Source organism: Hakea prostrata, chromosome 3, assembly GCF_041222555.1.
Source record: "Hakea prostrata isolate BN-2017 chromosome 3, UWA_Hpros_2, whole genome shotgun sequence".
In the NCBI taxonomy this organism is placed as follows: Eukaryota; Viridiplantae; Streptophyta; class Magnoliopsida; order Proteales; family Proteaceae; genus Hakea; species Hakea prostrata.
Genome location: NC_142602.1, coordinates 22,644,657 through 22,665,420, shown reverse-complemented (window position 1 = coordinate 22,665,420; position 20,764 = coordinate 22,644,657). Strand labels below are relative to the sequence as shown.

The 20,764-nt window shown below is 36.6% G+C and overlaps 3 protein-coding genes and 1 non-coding gene across 4 annotated transcripts; 2 read left to right on the top strand and 2 right to left on the bottom strand.

Annotated features, from left to right (window-relative positions):
* Window positions 1–766: 766 nt before the first annotated feature.
* On the bottom strand, window positions 767–4,032 carry LOC149021637 (large ribosomal subunit protein eL22z-like). The gene is made up of 2 exons (XM_089149859.1): window positions 3,716–4,032; window positions 767–2,350 (listed from the first exon to the last, which is right to left on the bottom strand). Exons 1-2 carry the CDS (start codon window positions 3,943–3,945, stop codon window positions 2,206–2,208), a joined length of 375 nt encoding a protein of 124 aa, XP_089005985.1. The 5' UTR covers window positions 3,946–4,032; the 3' UTR covers window positions 767–2,205.
* A 1,261-nt stretch (window positions 4,033–5,293) lies between these two features.
* LOC149021636 (calcineurin B-like protein 10) lies at window positions 5,294–10,676 on the bottom strand. Its single transcript, XM_089149857.1, has 10 exons — window positions 10,475–10,676; window positions 10,180–10,363; window positions 7,864–7,946; window positions 7,512–7,571; window positions 7,416–7,430; window positions 7,231–7,339; window positions 7,078–7,130; window positions 6,382–6,462; window positions 6,168–6,280; window positions 5,294–6,081 (listed from the first exon to the last, which is right to left on the bottom strand). Exons 1-10 carry the CDS (start codon window positions 10,514–10,516, stop codon window positions 6,027–6,029), a joined length of 795 nt encoding a protein of 264 aa, XP_089005983.1. The 5' UTR covers window positions 10,517–10,676; the 3' UTR covers window positions 5,294–6,026.
* Window positions 10,677–15,711: 5,035 nt separating this feature from the next.
* On the top strand, window positions 15,712–16,900 carry LOC149021635 (putative F-box protein At4g22060). The gene is made up of 2 exons (XM_089147472.1): window positions 15,712–16,747; window positions 16,866–16,900. The coding sequence occupies exons 1-2, from the start codon at window positions 15,712–15,714 to the stop codon at window positions 16,898–16,900; spliced, it is 1,071 nt and encodes a 356-aa protein (XP_089003598.1).
* A 3,079-nt stretch (window positions 16,901–19,979) lies between these two features.
* TRNAD-GUC (transfer RNA aspartic acid (anticodon GUC)) lies at window positions 19,980–20,051 on the top strand. Its single transcript has one exon. It is a non-coding gene; the product is annotated as a tRNA-Asp (tRNA).
* The last annotated feature ends 713 nt before the right edge of the window (window positions 20,052–20,764 follow it).

Here is a 20,764-nt window from a genome sequence, read left to right as displayed (position 1 = left end):
ATAGCGACAGGGCGATATCGTCGCCATCACTTCCGTGGTTATATGGTTAAGAAATATCAAAAAACTCATTGTTCTCCCTTTTCAAGGAGGTGATCCAAACTCTTGCATTTGAGGAAGAAAGGAGGAAGTGGGAGTAAGATATTCCTTCAAATTTCGTCTTGGATCTAGGATCACGGCTTTCGCTTGGACCGAATTGAAAATTGAGCTTGGTCATGACGGATTTAGATTTAGTTCCGCAATCCATCAACCCAACATCCTATTCCCATTGAGGGCGTGGCTTTATTAGGGATTTTGCTAGGCTAGTGCTCTTGACATTGTGGTGCCCAACATTGGATGGACACCACATGGATTCTATTAAATCCATGTTGCTCAAAACACCATGTGCACATATAACCAAATTGTAAGGGTTAAATCTGTCATTTTGTGGTTCGGGTGAGCCATTTGGTGAACCGGTTTGGTTCATTCCTTTGTATATATGTATTTGGGTTGGTTTGAAAGGAATTGTGAAGCTCATCACCGTGGGTTCGAATTTAAGGGTTTTCTTTCTTCTCTGTTCTTCCTATTGTTCGTGCGATCTTGCTCCGATGGAAGGCATTGCCGTTGCAACTCAAAGGATTTTCCGGCGATTGATGTGCATTTGAAGGCAATCAGAGGCGGAGTTTGATTCTCTTTGATTACCCTTTTTTTTGCATTGTTTCTACCCAAGATCTGTAAGGTTTTCAAACTTTTCTCATAATGAATCAAACTCAATCTAGAGTCCCATAGACGTAGGTCTTATGACCAAACTCCGTAATCAATGTTGTGTATCTCCTTGTCTTCTTTTATGCATTTCTTGTTCTTGTTCTTCATCACGTATACGATCAACACAAATTAAGTGAAAAACTGATTTTTCTTTGAACTATAGTTCAAGCGACTGGGATTTAGTGGAATCCACGATGTCCATCTAATATCGAGCACCATAGGCTTTGAAATTGTTTGTTTATCATTCCGTGAAACAGATTATTGAGAAAGCTTAACTCTATAAAATCATTCAAATCAACCGAGGATGATTCTTTCCTTCGTGTCTTGGACTCTAGTGTTCCCATTACCATGTAGTTAAAACATTCGAGCAAGAGTTTTCAAAGAAAATTCCAAATTTGAAGATGAACTTTGGAATACCAAAAGAAAGTACATATTCATCCATACTAGGGATTAGTAATGTAATGCTACCAACTGTGCAGGGTACCAATGTAGTTAAACTTAAACACTGCTAAATGCATTATAAAAACACCAGCAACATTATTGAATGTCAAATATCAACTTTTGATAGGGAAAAAGAAAGAATCGTCACTGAACTGAATTTATACATCCATGGTAATGTTTTCTTTCTATGATGCCAGTTCTTATGTACAACAGTTTTTCATGTCACCTATTTGGAGACCATTCTTTGTTTAAAAATAAACATTTGATAAATCGATTCTGAAAATATTTTTCAATTCTCAATTCAAGGGCATGGGTCAGAGAAGGCAGAGGGGGTTTCACGAGCAGGAGTTGGAGTGGCCTAGAAGACCTTCACCTTCTGTTCACTCAAAAAAACAAATCTTACATGTTCTGCAAAAATCCTTCAGCAGAACACTTTTCAAACCGGGTTTTTCTTGAAGAACAGAATATCAGAACTGTTCAATGAAAACGTCACCAAACACATCTTAAGTTTTCTACATCATTTACCTTCATTGATCTAATAAGGTTGATAGAGTATCAGTAAAGTTCTACACACTGACAATCGTAATCAAGATAACTTAACCATCTAACTCATAGATGAGACCTATACCCCATTAGAGGTGAGCCATCCCACTCAGAAATCACATCCTTTAAACATAAACTAAAACTACCCAAATATAACCAAGACTGTAAGATTGTGTTCAAGTGAAACAAGTGCTTTTGCCATTTACAGTTTGATGAATTTATTAGGCAGCTGTTCACTAGTTCAGTACCCTTCCAATCCACTCATTATAACCTAAAGAGTAGAAGATAAAATAGCATCACAAAAAATTAATGAAACAAAAAGATACATACCGGCTTACTATACTCAATGTAACAAGCTTAGTGCAACAATAATGGAATAATTGAGCTAAATCAGGAGTATTGATAATTTCTTTCAAACAAAACTGGTGACAACGTACCATGTCCCTACAAAAGCTGAGCAATTGAGAAGGAACACAGAAATCAGTCCTCTTCTTCACCCTCATTCTCAGCAATGTTGAAGTATCGTAACTCGTAGACATTTGGGTCTTTGTTTGATGCAATTACCCGCAACCAATCCCTCACGTTATGCTTCTTCAAATACTTCTTTGTTAGATACTTCAAGTATCTGGAATTATACACACGAAAATTCAATTGTTTTTAATTAAATGAGACCAGAATGAATACAATTTCATAATAAAAGACAAAAAATATTGTCCATAACCAAGATTTACCAAGACGACAAATCAATTTCAAACAAACTTCTATATCTATACCTCCCAAAAAACAAAACAAAAGAGGAACTTATAAGAAGTATTAATAAACTACTAACAATAAACAACAAGAAGAAGCAAACATCCACTTAGTACATTGTGAGAACTAAGCCCAAATTTCACATCGTCTACCATTCAAGTCATTTAAGTTATGAAATTGGCGAGAAAATAGCATCGGGATTAATACGAAATCAAACCAGGGGAGGAAGGCATGCCCTCTGTTTCATTATTAGGAATTCAATTCTCAAGGACCTAGAAACTACTCACCTCCAACCAACCAACCCCGAGTTTCCCCACCATGTAAATGCAACCCAACATGGCAAATCGGCTTAGGCAGATAAAATTAGATATAGGATGGCAAAATATTTCAGGAATAATATTTCACCACTAAGTATTCTTTGCTACGAGGCCAACCTGAAAAGAATCAGATACTGGAGAAGTCCAGTCAACAAAATAAAAGAAATCAAAGTGTATCTAATGCATGTTCTAACTGAAAATGCTTTAACATCAAGTCAGCATCGAAGCAATGTCCTCAATGATGATTTTTTAATCGAGTAAGTAGCCAAGCAGGTTTGTGTTCTCTCTCTCCCATCTAAATAAAGAAAAATCTTACTCCTCTTAGAACCACGGCTGAATAAAAGTCTCTCTACCGTGGCCATGGCAAATGGGGATAACATTGTAATCCTAAATTGAAAGCATTACCTGGAAAACACTTCAACAGCTATATTTTAACATGCTAATGCCAGAACAATCCAAGGAATTAGGTACCATCACAATCTTAAACCCAACGAGCAAGAAAAAACACTTCAACAGCTATATTTTAACATGCTATGCCGACATCCAGGAGGATTGGTACCATCACAATCTTAAACCCAACGAGCAAGAAACAAATGAACACAAACATCATCCACTCTAACTAAGAAAAAGAAACCAAGGAACGACACAACAAAAATTAGCAAATCCTACATTCTGAATGCGATTCCAAATTCGTATCAACTGCAAGAAAAACCATTGAAACAGCTTTTAAGCAGATCCAACGAAGATTTCCCATTTCAAATCCACACAATAATGTTATTAAAGCGTGGCTGGAGGAAAGTTATATATTTACAACCAACCCACACCAATATCATATCGATTATTCATCTATAACGCAAAGCAGACGAAAAGAATAAATCTGCAGAGGAACTAAAAAGTGCATGAATAAAAATGTTACACTATACCTCTTGGAGAAGGAGCTGTCAGAGGTAACAGTGACCTTGCTTTTATCACGAGTGATGGTGATAGAATCACCAAGGGCACCAGCCTTGCCTCCGACCTTGATCCTCTCCTGCAAGAACTTCTCCAAAGATGCAATGTCCATGATCTTGTCTTCAACGGGCTTTGCACAGTCAACAACGAAGCTAGCTCCCTTCTTCTTGCCCCTTGGGGCAGCTTTCGTCGGCTTAATCATCTTCTTCTCTTTTCGGTTTCCTTTCCCTACCACCAGTAGAAACCCTAACGCCGATCGTTTCAGTGTTGAGAAAAACGATTTTAGGTATTTCTACTAGTGACCATACCATTATCACTAGGTTCTAGGAGAATGGGCCTAAGCTCCTGGTCTTTCTGGGCTCGTTACTCGCCCTCAAACCCTAAGCCCATATAAGGTTTATTTTATTTCTTGTAAACCTTTTCTCGGTTAACTTGTAATGAAAGCATAGGTTTGAACTTTGAAGCATATATGATACGATATAATACCTATATGTTTCTTTTTCTTCATTTTTCTTAAGGGCATGTGTGAGGAACATGTTTCTTAAAAACACATGACTGATGCCATAATCAATACCGATACTTTAAGTCTAAGTTAGCAGTCGGCTTAGAATTATCGACTTAATGAGGGACCTTGACCTCAAAGAAGTGTCAATCATTCGTGACTTGCCAACTAAGCCACAATCCCTCACACTAAACCATTTAAACCAGCCAAATCTTGCACATTGGCACCACAAGGTTGATTGGGTTTTCAGTTTTGATTTAGGTTGGTTTTGGTTGGAGTTTGTTAGAATGCTCCATCCTAGCAAATGTTGCTCATGCTATCATGTTAAGTTGGACTAATAAACCATCCATCCTGAACCAAGCACCGTACAACTCACAGAAACAACCATCTCCATCACTCCCTCTCATTTTTTTTTTGGTTGGGAGTGGGGGGGGGGGGGGGCGTTGACCCCTACAATAGCAAACAGGACCCTAGAATGGTAGATCAAACCCTAGAATGGCAAATCGAGAAGTACAATGAAGAAGATCATGCACTTGCAAAATCATATAGCTTTCCAGTTCTGTGCTGGAGAAGATCATTAGACCAACTTTGGCATCATAAAAGATTGCTAACTCTTTTGCCTTTCAACAATCCACTCTTATGCTTTGAGAAAGTCATTTGCTTGTCAATCGAACTATCGATCCCTAGAATGGTAGATCAAACCCTAGAATAGCAAATCGAGAAGCACAAGGAAGAATATCTTGTACTTGCAAAATCATGTAGCTTTCTAGTGCTGTGCTAGAGAAGATCATTAGACCAACTTTGGCATCACAAAGGATCGCTAACTCTTTTGCCTTTCAACTATCCACTCCTATGCTTTGAGAAAGTCATTTGCTTGTCAGTTGAACTATCGATCCTTTGGATCATGATCTTTCCTCCCCACCTTTCCCCCCCCCTTCCCCCCATCTTTCCCCCCCCCATTCCTTTCGCTTCAAATAATTAAGGTTTCAATTACTTGTTTCCTATCTAGATTCGTGGTGATGACAAGGAGAATACTTCAGCGCGTAAGAATGACACAAAATGCTATCTTCAAGGTGCAATACATTAGGAATTTTACCCTAAGAATACAACAATAACCACAAGAAAAAACCTTTGCCCCGTGACTCCCAACTAAATAGGGTTAGTTACATGAATTCTTGTCTTCCAATGGACTGATCAAAGCTATAGATATCCTTTTTGACCAATTCTCTTAAGATTCTCTTAGGTTTGTCCTAGTTCTTTTAATATATAAGGGTTTCTACCCAAGAATATAAAACTAGCATTAATTGGGAAATGATGTTATTAATAGTCTGAAAAACTGCCCTACGGCAAATTCCATTGAGTTAAAATTTAATGGATTGAAGTTCTTCCACTGTTGAGTTGATGTTCTCAAACAAGAAGAAAGCTCGTTGAAGCAAAAGTCTTGAAACAGATAGCTATTTCTTGAAGATTCGAATATAACACTCCTTCAGAAATTTGCAGAAGGATGTATAGGAGTGTAATTTTATTTCTAATATAGCTTCGATATTCTGATCTCGCCGGCTGCAGAGAAGTAGGAGTGGTGGTGGGTTGGGAGAAAAGATGAAGACGACGATGGCTTCCCCCTTTCTTCTCTTCCTCATCAACCCAGAGCTGCTTCGGCCTCACATCCTTGGAGAAAACATTTCGATCTAGGAACAATTCTCAGTTCAAGGAGGATAAGATTACAGAAAGAGAAGGAACAACTCTGGTTACTTGATATTATTGGGCAAGAAAAATTCGATTCAGTCCTCCATCTCAGTATTGAACACAAAACTTGGAAATGCCGTGGTGATATCTCTGAAAGATGATACACAAGCATAGGCTATGATAAGTTCAAAATCTCTGGTACCTTTACACTCTCTAGATCTGAGAAAGTATATTACCTCAAATGTGGAAGAGTCATGTTCTTCAGAAGAATTGGATGTTGAGTAACAAAATCCTTCCATTCTTCCTTGTTGATTTTACCATCCCTATCAGCATCAGCATCTGCAAAAGTCTGCACAGAGAATGAGGGTGTGATAAGAAATGATCCTCCAGAAGATGAAGCAATAACAAATGAATATCCTTTTTGAAAAACCCAGTTCTCCAAACCCATGCCTGATCAATGATGGTTTCTACAAGTTCATCTGGCAGATGCACTCCAGACTCTGACAAAACAGCAACCACCATCTGCTTAACCTGCAGGAAGAAGCTAGTGCTTAGATGATACTTTTCTCAACAGAGAGAAGAAAACGGACCTTGCTTCAGTCTGCACTGTCAAGCAAAATATTTTCGACCGCCCGATCGAAATCTCGACCGAAATTTAGGACCCGACGATCCGAAATTTGGCTTGACAGTCCTACACATTTAATGGGCAGGACTGAAGCAATTTTCGAAGAGAACAGACCAAAAATCAGAAACTATTGCCTCCTAAATAGAGGACAGAATTACTGCTAAATCTGATTTTGCTGAATTGGTTTGTTAGAGTCAGAAGTCTCATGTTCAAGTATCTACTATCAAGCTAGAGGACCTAGTCAACATTCTAAGCTATCTCCTGTGCACTTCTGACCTTCTCTACAGAGGGAAAACTACAGAAAAGGGGCAATGCTGTGCATGTGGCACATCTGATGCAAGAGCAAGGGGCTTCAGGAGAATAGGCAATAATAAATTCTGATCTTTCTGCATAATGCAAGCATTTGCACCATAAGTTATATGAGCAAAACCCAATTAGATTACCAATAATTTGTGTTAGAATCTGTTTCCATCTTATAAAACCAAAACCTAAAAACAAAGGGTAAAAGGCAAGAGACTTACTTCTTCTCTTTCAATATACCCTGTTTGTCTGAGATCAAAGATCCTGAATGCAACTGAGGAAATCGATAAAATAACACAAACAAGTTATGGGCATAATGCATTTTGACTGTATAGCCAACTAAAACATGGTTTTTTTTTTTTTGAAACCCTTACAGTCTATTTTGTCTTCCAGTGGAGCACAGGGATGGAAGACGCTGAGTGCATGGACAAATTCATCAAATTCAATAACATTATTTTTCTTTTCATCAAAAAGATCAAAAACCTATCACATCAAAAAGAAAGAACAATTAGCAGAACCCTATGAAGTAGAAGTAAGAACTTGAAACGGCACAACTTACCCTATCTAGAAAAACCTGTGACATAAAAAAGAAAGAATAATTAGCAGAACCCTTTTAAGTAGAAGTAAGAACTTGAAAGAAATGGCACTAACTTACCCTATCTAGAAAAAGATTCTCTCCAGCTGAAGTCTTGAATAATGCCAGTTGAAGCTCTTCCTGTCACATGTATGCTTATGATGAATACAGTTTGCATTTCAATATAGTGACATTTTTTTTCAGGATGACCTAATGTGTCTGGCCCAGCTTTGTATATTAAGTAGAGGACTTGTTCTCAAGAGATTTTAAACTCATGACCTCTTGATGATTCTAATTTTTTTAAAAACCCTTTTTGAAAATTCGTGATATACTTTTTCTTTCCAGAATTGGCCTGGATCAGCTTTAGAATCATATCCATGTGGATCATAATAGATCGGAATAGAAATATAATCTTCTGTTGAGAAGAAAGTACCTTGTGTATTAAATTATCGACGATGATGGAATTACTCAACTGCTTGAACAACTCATAGAGTGCTTCCACTTCATTGATGGTAACTACAAAGATAACTCAGACGAACAAATTAGACTTCACTCTTCAGAAGTGGAATGATTTAATGAAATTTTGATTTTAAATTTGGATTGATTTCAAACATCAAATTTAAATTTTTGCACCAATCTCTGATATTTAATAAAAATTAAATTTCTATTTTACAGTTGAAAGATTGAGATTTTATTTTTTGATCAATTTTCATTTCAATTTTTACTTTTGAAAAATTAATTTTGAAAACCATTTTTGACTAAAAAATGTTTTGCTACAATTGTCCATAAGTGATTATAAAATGAAAAGCAAGTTTGATAATTTAGTATATATGAATAGTATAAAATATTTCTTTGAAAGTTGGTAAAGAAATTTCTCATTCAAGAGTCCCAAATCCTTTTTGGAGAAAATCTTTCTCAAATCAATTTAAAACAATAATATGCTGAAAATGGGAATTTTTCGCTCTTCTTCCATGTTCTAAAGAGTGAAATTGAAAATTTTCATATGTAAGAAATTCTTTTTAAATGAATTAAATAACCCAAAAGAGAGATGTAAAGGGGAGCATGGGAACCTAGCTAGGCTAGCGGTGCATAGGAAGAATAAGCAAAGAAATATCTAATTGTATGAGCCTGATCAGTTGTTTGATATTAATATTTTACACCCACTCTATTCCCTTAACACTCCCTATTCATCTCATCTCTAATTTCTTTGGTCAAGGACTATGTAGAAGGTGAATTTACATCTTAATTAGTCATATACAAATAAAAATTAAAAAACTAAAATATGAAGAGATCCATTTTTTTAGTTCATAATTTTTGTGTACTTTATAATTTTTTGTACAATTAGGGAGTGGGTATCAAAAGAAAACTGCATGCCAAATGGCTGGCTTTGGCTTATTGAAGGATTGAGGTTTAGAATGTATCTTTTTTTAGTTCTTTAAATATTTCTTAATCTGGTGCGATTGGTCTATAAGTTTGTTGATGAAAATAATTATTTTTAGATAGATTGCCTAAGTTTTATTTATTTATTTGATAAGAATTCAAGCATTAAAAGTTGAGCAAGAGAAGAAAACTTCACCACTGCAAATTTGATGGTGGCAATCAATGGCGTGGAAAGAAGAAGAAGAAGAAGATATTTAGGAGGGTAGGTTTGTAAGAGGAAAAATAGATTTGACTTAGGTGAGATTGTAAAACGAAGAAACAAAAGAAGTGATGAAGACTTGTGATTTTGAACAAAGAAAAAAAAAAAAAAAAGGAAAAAGTAAATAGGTTAAGGCTTATGATTCTAATTTAAACGATAAATATCAAATTTATTCCTGAGTTTAGGATTTTGTGAGCATGTACTCATTAAATTTCAATGCTAAATAAATGAAATTTGTTTTGGTTTTCTTTTCTTTCTTTTATGATATATGTTATTTTCAAATACCATATATCATATAAGTAGCCATTGTGAAGTGGGTGAATAAGTAAACTGATTTCATTCACCAACAGTAAAGGTTAAAATAAAACTAAAAATCCAAATCAATATATATATATATATATATATATATATATATATATATATATATATATATATATATATATATATATATATATATATATATTTTAGTTCACTCGAAATCAATACCCATGCCTCTCTTCTGCAACTTTTTTTAACTTTACCACCTTGTATTCATATATGCAAAAGGAGTAGCATTAAATTTATTTTTTTTCCTTTTTTTCATCAACAAATGGTCAAAAAGACGAAATTTAGATAAGATCAAAAGAATAGAAAAGAATAGGAAAAAAATGAGAACACAAAGTAAACAAAAAATTACAAAGAAAGAAAAAGCTGGGAAGAAAAAAAAAAAGCAAAAGATCCAGAGAGGAAATGTATAACAATATCCTAATTTTTTTTTGGATAAAATAAAAAAACTAGAGAAAAGAAATAGAAAAGAAGAACCGATCACCTTTGTTATATTGGTTATGATTTTAAACTATTGAGCTTATAATTAGGCCATTCTAAGGCGTGCTCATTAAAGAGTCTTTATTGCACCAAAATAAAACGTAAATCCCTATAAAAATATAATAATTGGAATTGGAATTGCTTCCAACCTATTGATGAAAGAACTTCTAAACCTATTACAATTTCAGAAATCTTTTGGCAGATAAACAATTTCAGAAATCAAACCCAATAGAAAGATTGAGAATAGAAATCAAACAAATGCATAACCTAAAACCTGGATAAGAAATAAGACAGAGAAGAACGTACATGGAGTGTTCTTGGCGAGTTGGGCAATATCATCAGGGGTTGGTAAGCAGTATCTTCTCTGCTCTGGCCGGCAATCAAAACAACTACTTACAGCGAATATTACAACTTCGACTAAGACCACAAAAGGGAAGATCACCACGCACAACCTCTCGCCAATCGTTAGAGAGTGCGACTTCTTCAATTCCTAAATAAGAAGAACCAACAACAAAGCAAAACCAGTAGAATATGATTAAAAATCTCAGATCGATCAAAAGGAACAAACACAAAACATAGGGTTGGAAGAGCGATTCAATACCAAGTTGGTGCTTCTGCTGCTGTTTTTCTTGCCTAATTCCATAATGTTCTTGGAGTAACTGGACGAGGGGGTTTCTTATGTAGTACCCATAAGATGACTCCATTAAGTTCTACCCAACAAAAAAATTGATTCCAGTGAGTTTCTGGAGTAATTGGATGAGAGTGTAATGTGAGAGGACCATTTTGTTCAGGCTGCTTCTTCTTCTTTTTTTGTTTTTTTTCGGTGGAGTGGGGTCATGATGCTTTTTTTTTTTGTTTTTTTTCTTCTTCTGGGAGGTGGGGGGAGGGTGATTCCTTATTCGAGCTGCAAAGCCAAGGAAATAGATAAACAAAGACTCTGTAACTAAGGAATGGATAAAGGCTAAATAGTCATACTCGCAATCTATTTGGCCATTTGGGTTAGGTGGTCAGCAACTTAGTTGATCTCCCTAAGAACAAAGTAGAAGTGGCATTCCTCAATTTATGAGTTTATGCATGTGTAGGACTAGGGGTGTCAATTTGCAGTCCGAACCGTTAAAACCGAATTGCACCGGCATAGCCCTAATCAGCTCGGACTAAACCTTAATGGGTTTTATTTGGGCTGAAGGCGATAGAGCCCGCACCAACCGAACCCAAACTGCAACCCGTTATAAATTATTTTACAACCCGTTTTATAGTTTTACATTAAATATTGTTTGAATGCCCAATCAAATGTATTAAGTTTATTTAAATTAAGTAAATATTTATCCAATCTATAGATATTTCTTTGCACATCAATTTAAATTGCAACTCAAAAAAGAGACGTATTTCATTTTGAAGGGGAAAAAACCAACATGCTCACAAACTTCAAGGACACAATTTCAAAACAATCAATTATAGCACAAGTTGGAATTTAAAAGAGTTATTAATTTGAAGATTTATTTCAGGAGGATTATCTGGTGAAGCTTGAGAAATGAGTTTGCAATTTCTAGTTATTACTTAAGCTCTTTTTGGTATCAATTCTCATTCTCTATTATGAGGTTTTTTTTATTTTATTTTAAGTTGTTTGGCATCTATTATCAGTTTTATTTTTATTTAAAATAATAGAAAATCTTCCAAAATCCATAACGAACTTTTTGTCAATTATGAATTATGGTGAGAATTTCATTCTCTTCATTTATGCGCAAGTTTACTTAAAATTTCTTATCAAAAAAAGTTTACTTAAAATTTTATAGTTAAGATGAGGGTAAAATAGTCAATACACATGTTTTTTTTTTATAAATCATACTTTTTCCCTCTTTTATAACTTTAATAATTTTTTATTTTGACACCAAACTTATTTTTCATTCAATAATTTATTTTTGACAAAATTCACCAAACCATTTTTCATTATTGACCAATAATGAATTCTTGTACTTATTTCTTTTAAATAGGCATAATAGAGAATGAGAATTGAGACCAAAAAGAGCCTTAGTATAGGAGTTATTGATTAGATGTTCATGATGAATCTTTTGTGAGGCCTGGGAATGGTCGAGTTCTTATTGAAGAATACTTTGATGGAATACAAAATGCATGGAGAAGTTGTTGTTCTTCGGTTAAAATACCCATGCGGATGAAATACACTATAGGATGGAAGCCCCCCAAAAGGACTGGTTTAAATGTAATATTGATGCTGCTATTAATAGTCGACAATTATTTGCCCAACTAGGTGGACTCATTAGAGACAAGGATGGTAATTTTAAAGGCGGGTTCACTAAAAGGATTTCCCTTTGTGAAGTTCTTGAAGCAGAATTATTGGCAATCCAAGAAGGTTTGTCACTAGCATTAAATATGGGAGCTTGGCCAGTCCAAGTTGAGTCTGATTCCCAGCAAGCAGTCTCTTTGCTCGATCCAGGTCATAAAGAGAGAGGAAAGTATGGCAAGATAATTGAAGGAATTCACCATCTATTCGTTTCTAGAGGGCATGTTTGTTTCAGTCATGTGGGAAGAGATGATAATCAAGCTGCAGATTGGTTGTCTAGGTTCTCTATGGATCCAGGAAATTCATGGTCTTTTATTCGGAAGCCTCCTCCGGATTTGATGGAGATTCTCCGTGTTGATTTTCAAGCTAGCTAATCTTATTTCTGTTTTTTTTTTGGTCTTTTGACCCGTCTATGTACCAAAAAAAAAAAAAAAGAGTTATTGATTTTATAAGGTGGGTAGAATTTTTATAATGTAAAATGACTTTTCGTTTTTTATTGGTAATTGATCAATAGCAATTTTGTTTTTCATAGAATTTTGGTTCTTGTTGCATGATACTCAACTATTTCTTCTTGTTCTTTTTCTTGCATATCATAAATTGTTAGCCCAAATCGTTAGTCAGCCCCAAGTATAAACCATTAGCCCAAACTCAAACCGCACCAAATCGAAACAGGCCCTAAACCGTTACTTTGCTAACAGACCGTGTTTGGGCTAGGTGTCTTTTAGCTTGAAACTGTGAAGCCCAGAGTAGGTACACCTATACAATCCCTTATGACAAAACCCAGCCCAGCTTTGCTTGAAATGGACATTATGTCATCTCTCTTCGTTGTATGATCCATATTGGTAAGGAAACAATCTTGGGCTTCAAAGAATTAATTCTTCAGTGGCCATTTGGGCCTATTCAGCTACACGCTTAGGGATCCAGGATCTCTTGTGAAACACAATATCATTTCGGGTCACCCATAAGGCCTAACACATATAGAAACATTGACTAATAAGCCTCTGTGACTTGCACTTATGTTTTTCACGGACTATAAATAAAGATTTGAGCCATTCTAAGATTTCAAAGCAGCTAACATTTTTTCTTCATATCTTTAAAATCTGTATAGACTACACCTAATATTTCTATCTGAACTCTGCAACTAATTTACAATCCCGATTTCCATTGACTATAATCGTTTTTTTTTTTTTTTTTGAATGAATAAATAGTTCATTAGTCAAAAGGAGAAAAGGGAAGGAAAGGAGAGAAGGGGAGGGGAGATCGAGCACAATAGGAAAACAAGGCCAGGGCCCTAGGGAAGCCAACAAGGCTTAAAGAAAAGCTAAATACAAGCATAGACCGAGAACAAAAAGCCAAGACAAACCTAAGGCTCAAATTAATTTTTTTTTCTCTTCTTATTTTTCTTTTTCTTGTATACTTCTCTTGCTCCCAAAAATGTGGGGAAGGGATCTCAATGTCAGAAGAACCCCATGCTCACTTAGTCACTTGCATTCATTGAGTTTGGATCTGTAACCCGTCGGGAAACACTATGTGCTCCCCGATAGTTTAACCACCACAAAAACATGTGGGGCCCACGGGGATTGGTGACTCTACATGTTTTTGTGGTGGTTAAGCCGTCTGTGCTCCCCCGATGGGTTGCAGATCCGGACCTGCATTCATTGAGGTGGAGATGAATAGGCTCCAAAGGAGGGGGAGGGGAGGAGGAACAAAGGGCTGATCTAGAAACTAGAGGGTTAGAGGGACAAAGGGCTCGGCAAGAGGTGGGCCAAGAAGTGGCAGGAGAAAAGAGGAGAGGATGACAATACATAGGTTCAAAAAGAGGGCCAATAGAAGAGGAGAGAAGCCAAGCATAGGTAGGCCTAGCAAAAGGCCCAAGAGAGAGTGGAGGAGGGGGAGGAGGAATTGGCCCAGATGAATAAGGGTGGGAGAGAGAAGAAAGCCCAGTCGAAGGATGGCAAGCCTAGCCTAGAAGTTGTGGGATTAGGAAGAAGGCTACAGTTGGAGGCATAAGGGAGAAGAGGTAGGTGGGTTACAAAGCCAAGAGGAGAGGGCGATAAGCGAAGTGGTTGGCTGTGGGGCTCGGGTGGACCACTTTAGAAGGAGGAGCAGGAGGTGAAGACAAGCCAAGAGGAGAGAGAGATAAGGGAGAGTGGTCGAGAGTGAACCTTGCCACATATATGGGTGAATCATGTTAGAAGGAGGAGGCAAAGATGAGTCAAGAGGGAAGGGAGATACGCGAGAGTGGTTGAAGGGGGAGAGGTTGATTTAAAATCTCAACACAAATGTGTGCATAGGATAGATGGTCCTTCAACAAGTTTCTAGTGACTGATAACAATAGAGTGCCCATTGCAGAACCAACAAGACTTAGTCCCTTAGAGCACCAATAATGGAGATGAAGCTCTAGGAAAGAGACCTAGAGAGGGAGGGAGAAGAAATGGTCATAGGTAAGATGCAGCTCACAATGCCATTGTCGGAGAAAAATGGGTTTCTTCCCCACCATCTAGGGACCTCCTTCAAAGGGCCTTAGTCTTATTTGCTTCATCCGAAAATTTGAAGAGAAAGAAGCCATGATTGAACAAGAAAGAGTCAAACAACATGAACGATTTCCATTACTTGGTAAGAGATGATTTGAAGATGGGGAAAAGGGGCGGGAGCCAAGGAAGTGGCTTACAATGTAACAACTCCAAAGGGAGACTTCTTCGTCAAGAGCTCTGGTTGGGCAAAAGACAAAGGATTGTCCATCCACCAAAAAGGGTGGGAATTAGGCAGAGGGGAAGACCAACTCAAGGTTGCTAGATAGGAGGGGCAAGGAGAGAGGCCCCAAGATGGTGTGGTGGGTAGGTTGAGAAGGGTTGGGAGGAGTCTAATATACAGAGTCATAAACGTGCATTACAGAACAGTTCGTGGTGCGCGCAAGTTGGCTCGGATGAACCTCAAATATTATAAAAAAAAAAAACTAAATATATATTTATAAATATATATATACTAGCAAACTTACACATGTGCAAATGCACGTGACCATGTATGAAGGATTAAGAGAGTGGAATCTTGGAAATTGTTTCAAATACTGTTAATATATATTTAATTTGATTGTTGAAAATGTCTCTCAAATGAAATTCAAACTTTATCATGTTGAAAAAGTCTCTCTATTATATATATATATACTAGCAAACTTACACATGTGCAAATGCACGTGACCATGTATGAAGGATTAAGAGAGTGGAATCTTGGAAATTGTTTCAAATACTGTTAATATATATCTAATTTGATTGTTGAAAAAGTCTCTCAAATGAAATTCTAACTTTATCATGTGAGAATATATCGGGGGTTGAACTTTACTTGGAAACGGAAACGAGAAGATTACGTTTGAGATTTATTTATACACAGATAAATGGGGAGGAGATGGTTTGGAACTCATCAGAACAAGGCAGAGGCAGATAACCGGACCATTCCTCCTCGATAGTTTCTCTGTTTGTTTGTGTTCTATATAATAGATATCCCATCTGCTTCCTTCCATGGCATATCGATCCATTCCTAATATGACTACGATTGCAGCACTTCCGGATGATATCTTGATGCTAATACTAAACAAATTAGACTTGGTGGAGTTTCATCGTGTCGGTGCAGTCTGTAGATTATGGCGTCAATTTATCTTTAAGCCTGAATTCCTTAAACCTGAATTCCCGTGGCTGATGCTTCCCTTCACAGAATCCAAATGTCATCATGGGATTTTCAGTACCTTATTTAATTCTGATCATGAAGGGTTTTACAATGCCTTCCATGATAAAGTTTATAAGTTAGAAATGCCTAAAGTCCGGGGTGCTCGGTGTTGTGGGTCTAATTGGGGATGGTTGATTATGTTGAGTGCTACGGAGGGATGCATGTTTCTTTACAATCCATTTACTAGGGTTCGCATTGAACTTCCGCCAAAATCTACGCTTCAGGTAAACTACATTCGCAAGGCTATGTTGCTGTCAGCAGCTGCTGCTACTAACAATAATTCTACTTTGGATGAAAACAAGGTTGCATCAATGGATGATTGTTTGGTCGTAACTCTTTCTTTTACCTGTCGTTTAAACTTCTGTAGGCCCGGGGATGGGGCGTGGATTCCTCGTAGAAGACGTAAAATTGAAGACTTTATTGTCTATGAAGGAAAACTGTATGCCATCACGCTTAGCTATGATCTTATACTCTTGGAATTACTTCCTCAAGTAAAGGAAACAAGTTGTAACATTGCTCCTCCAGAAGTAGATATTGATATTGATCTAGTGGAGTCTCCTTATGTGAGGTCTCTTTATTTGGTGGAATCTTGTGGAGAGTTGCTAATGCTTATAAGACGGAGATGTGTTTTACCTCCCATGATTGACATGTTCTGGATATTCAGGTTAGACTTCCAACATCGAAATTGGGTTAAGGTTGAGGACTTGGGTGATCAAATGCTATTTATTGGCACAAGTAATGGCTTCTCTCTCTCAGCACTTCACTATGATGGATTTAGAGGGAATTCCGTGTACTTCACAGATGACTATGACTACTTTCACAAAGTTGGGGACATAAGTGCATATTATAATTTGGGTGTGTTTCACTTGGAAGATAACAGCATTGAGTTCAATTTCTGCCGAACTTGTTCACATAACCATGGGTCTCGACCCGTCTGGTTTGCACCTGTTGATTTGCACATGTTGCTTGGTAGGGATCATGGTGGACAGGGACAGTTACAATTCTTGAAGAGGCTTATCTATTTTTTAATGCTATTTATATTCTTTATATTTTTATGCTTATGTTATGTGCACGGAATGGTTCCCTTTTATTTTATTTTATCCTATTAATTAAGGCAAATGTTGTGGATTGCTTTCAAATTTTTACAATATTTCAGTGGGAGTTTCTCTCGTAATGCAACTGAACTACTTCATGGATCATTGTATTTTGAAGCCTTGCAGGTGAATATAAATGGAAAACTGCTGCCAATGGCAACTGGTTTCCTTACAAGTTCTGATCAAAATGCATTAGGACTTCTCTTTTTTCTCAATTGTCCTCACAAAACGTTTCACACACATATCTGTAGTATTGCTACATATTGAATGACCCAATATAATACAGTACTTAATACCAAGTGAGACAAACAACACACCAAAAAATAGAAAAATAGAAAAATAAAAAAAAGAAGAGAATATGATTTGGTTACTCTCTGATATTGTTTTAGTGTGATGATTTAAACCATGCATGCATGGTTTTGAACCTACTTCCTTTATCATTTCCCTTTGCAATCTGATCTTTCCTGGGATTACACCTATATGGTTCTACTCTTTCATTACTTTGCTTCAAACTTGAATACTCAACATCAGGTTGATGGCCCAATCCAGCAGAGTAGCTTCAGCTGGGGGAAAGAGCCTTCTTCTTTCTGGCACCAGGTGAGAATCCAGCACCCCATTTGAAAGTTCTCTAAAGCATGCCTACACATCCATTGAAGTATCACATTCACTATCAACATAACACGTAGCAATAAACATATTCAAGTATGCATATTGTTCAAAATGAAAGGAATTGGAATGTGTATGGACAATCAGCTTTCCAACTTCAAAATGAATAAGAGATCAAGAGATGACTCAATCTAATTAAACTGCTAAAATCCCTACCTCAATAAGACCTGCCTGAGAGTGGACATTAATCCTATCTGAAACAATTCCCCAATTCAGTTGGTCCCAATAAGACTCAATCTAATTATTACTTCACCCTGAATGTTAGAGTTCAATTGTTCTTGAAAGTTTTAGGGTGACAAGGTATTTGTTAATTAAAATTCAAGCATTTGACGACAGACAAAAGTAACATCACATAGATAATATATGACTGAATATATGTTGTCTGATTAGATCAATTAACGTGTGAAATCTTAGGATGTAAGTATGCATTTAACACAGAAACTTTGACTTCAAAAAAGTTTTTCTGATGTCAAACTCTAATAAAGACACAGAAATTAAAATATAATTTACAAACAGAATTAAGCAATCCCCACATAAGAGTTTTTATTGGTATCGTAAAAGAATCCCCCATATGAGAGTTGAAGAACAAGAAGAAGAATCCCCCATGTGAGAGCTCAAGAACAAAGTTACACCATACATTAGATCAACATTCCTTCTCCATTCCAAGAATTCTCATGAAATTTTGCTGACAATGAGTTATAAATTTTACAGAATTTGCCTTCCCTCATTCATGCATATGTTAGACTACCACCACAAATAGTATAGTCACCAGTTGTGATGCAATTCTTATCAGAAACTGGTGAACAAACAACCCTCAACTGGATACTCCTAGAAACTAACTATAGACCAGGAGGAGGAACCAACAAGAGTAGACTAATGGTTGGATTGGTTGGATTTCTGAGCAGATTAGGAGAAACAACAATACATTTGACTGAAAATTGAGATTAAGGCTTCAGATCTTTTTGAAGGCATAAATCTAAAAAGTAACAACCAAACATGAAAACAATTGATCGTAAATGAGAAGATAATGTGTGTTTACTTGAAAATACAAGTCGAGTAACTGCAAAGCCTCAATTCTTGAAGCCCGATACAGTAGGAGTAAAACACGAAACTTAAAATGCTAGACTTAATCCTAGGTCTAAAGACTCTAAACAACTATACAAGGTGTTTAGCAATACAAAGCCAATTCTTTTATCAAAGAGGTTAAGCTTAGCACCTTCACATGCCAATGTACGTATAGCTGCAAAAAAACACCAAAATGGATACTAATAAAAACCCTTGGATGACAATTGAAGAAAACGTTAAGGAAAAGAATAGGGAAATGTACATAGATATCTTCCACCAAACAGTTCTCAACATTTCCAAGAAAATTTGGACTGACTGCTTCAAACCAACACCTCTGGTATCCATTGAACTACCTAAATATGAAGCCTGAAGCATTAAAAAGATTCAATTAACATCCAAGATGACTAAAAAATTGCATTCATCGTATTTGGTTCTTCACCATGCAACTTCGAAGAGCAGTAAACAAATGAAAATGGTCTAGGGATAAAAAAAAGATCTTGTTTAAGAAACAAATAAAAAAACCTATAAAATCCAAAATGCAACAGTTCTCATGATCTAAACATACTGATTGGGAAAATTTTAACTTCGACATTCTAATTCAGGGCTCCGCTTTGTCTGCTCATTGAAGGCACACAAGTTTACACCAAAAAAGAAACAATTTGAAAACGTTAGTTTGAGGTTAAGGAAAACAAACACACCATTTTACTGAACTTTTCTATGTCTTCTTATCGTAGAAGGAAGAACATGAAAGATAAACATGATAAACTTACCTTATCTAAGACAAGATTCTTCCTAGGTCAGCTAGGGGCCAAGAACGGTTTTTTCTCCTCGAAACCCTTTGTATTGAAAAGTTCAGTGGACGAGGAATCATACATAAATGATCGAACTCTCATATGTCCCTCTAGATGGATTATTGAATAATGCCAGTGGGAACTCTTCCTCTCAAATAAACTCAACATATACACACGACTTGGGAAATTTTAATGAATTCAGATTCAGCTAATTACAAATTGTAAGTATTTTACAAGAACAGTCTCCCATCACAAATTTTTTTTCACTTACATTCACTTATCATAAAACCTGAAAATTCTTTTCCCATAAATTTGAATAACTAATTCAGATCCTCTAACCCCCCAGTACCTTCGTACAGTCAACTCGACATGCTCTTAGAATAAGTGTGTACGCTATGGATCAAGCCTAAGGGGTACGTCCTGGTTTATCAGTATAATTCTTACTTTTTTGTGTTCCTTGAAACATCCGAGGTCGTTGTAGTATAGTGGTAAGTATTCCCGCCTGTCACGCGGGTGACCCGGGTTCGATCCCCGGCAACGGCGTTCTTGTCTTTTTTTTTTGCCTTGGCGTTTCGTCCTGCAGCGTTAAGCACTCGTTTTTTATGTTGGCCTGCACCGTCGAGCACTTGTTCATGTTTATGGAATTGAGGGAAGTCCAAGGCTGAAGGCTGCTGGCTGCATCACAAAAACTGGGTTCGTATCTGATCCTTATGTCCTAGTTCGTTGACGCTACGCAAGTTTTCGATGAAATGTCTGTTAGAGATCGGTGATGGGAAAGCAAAGAGCTTGCTGAGGTGATATCCGTGAAGGATACTGCCCTTCATGAATTGGAGGAATTCCATGGCTGAAACTGAGTTTGTACCTGATCGTTGTGTCCCCATCCTTTCTATGGTAGACTCTTGAGGTAGCATTGCTTCAACCTCCTCCTCTTCTATATTTTGGGAGCAAATATGACACATCTCCTCCCTCCCCAAAATCAGACATTTTCTGGCATTTTCTAGGGAGATCATCTCATGAAGTAGTTGCCACAAGCAGTTCTTTACTCGTTAGACATCTCACTTTAGCTCCTTTTTGCTTAGTTTGTTGTTGTGGGAAGGAAAGTTTGTTGTTGTGGGAAACAAAGTGTTAGTCATGTCTTATTCTTTTGCTCTCACGTAAAATGTTGTTGGGAGCTCTCTCCTTTGCGCATTGACACGTTAGAATTTAGAAGAAGTCATATTCATGATTGAATGACTTTTATCCACACAAAATTTAAG

Bases quoted from the DNA above. Each gene is read 5' to 3' on its own strand.
- LOC149021637 (XM_089149859.1), bottom strand. From the start codon at position 3,945: ATGATTAAGCCGACGAAAGCTGCCCCAAGGGGCAAGAAGAAGGGAGCT. The intron at 2,351-3,715 runs GTATAGTGTAAC...GTATAATTCCAG, and splicing joins GACAGCTCCTTCTCCAAGAG to ATACTTGAAGTATCTAACAA.
- LOC149021636 (XM_089149857.1), bottom strand. From the start codon at position 10,516: ATGGAATTAGGCAAGAAAAACAGCAGCAGAAGCACCAACTTG. The intron at 7,572-7,863 runs GTACTTTCTTCT...TACATGTGACAG, and splicing joins TCGATAATTTAATACACAAG to GAAGAGCTTCAACTGGCATT. The intron at 6,281-6,381 runs GCATGGGTTTGG...TTCTCTGTGCAG, and splicing joins TAGAAACCATCATTGATCAG to ACTTTTGCAGATGCTGATGC.
- LOC149021635 (XM_089147472.1), top strand. From the start codon at position 15,712: ATGACTACGATTGCAGCACTTCCGGATGATATCTTGATGCTAATACTA. The intron at 16,748-16,865 runs GTGTGTTTCACT...GTTGCTTGGTAG, and splicing joins AAGTGCATATTATAATTTGG to GGATCATGGTGGACAGGGAC.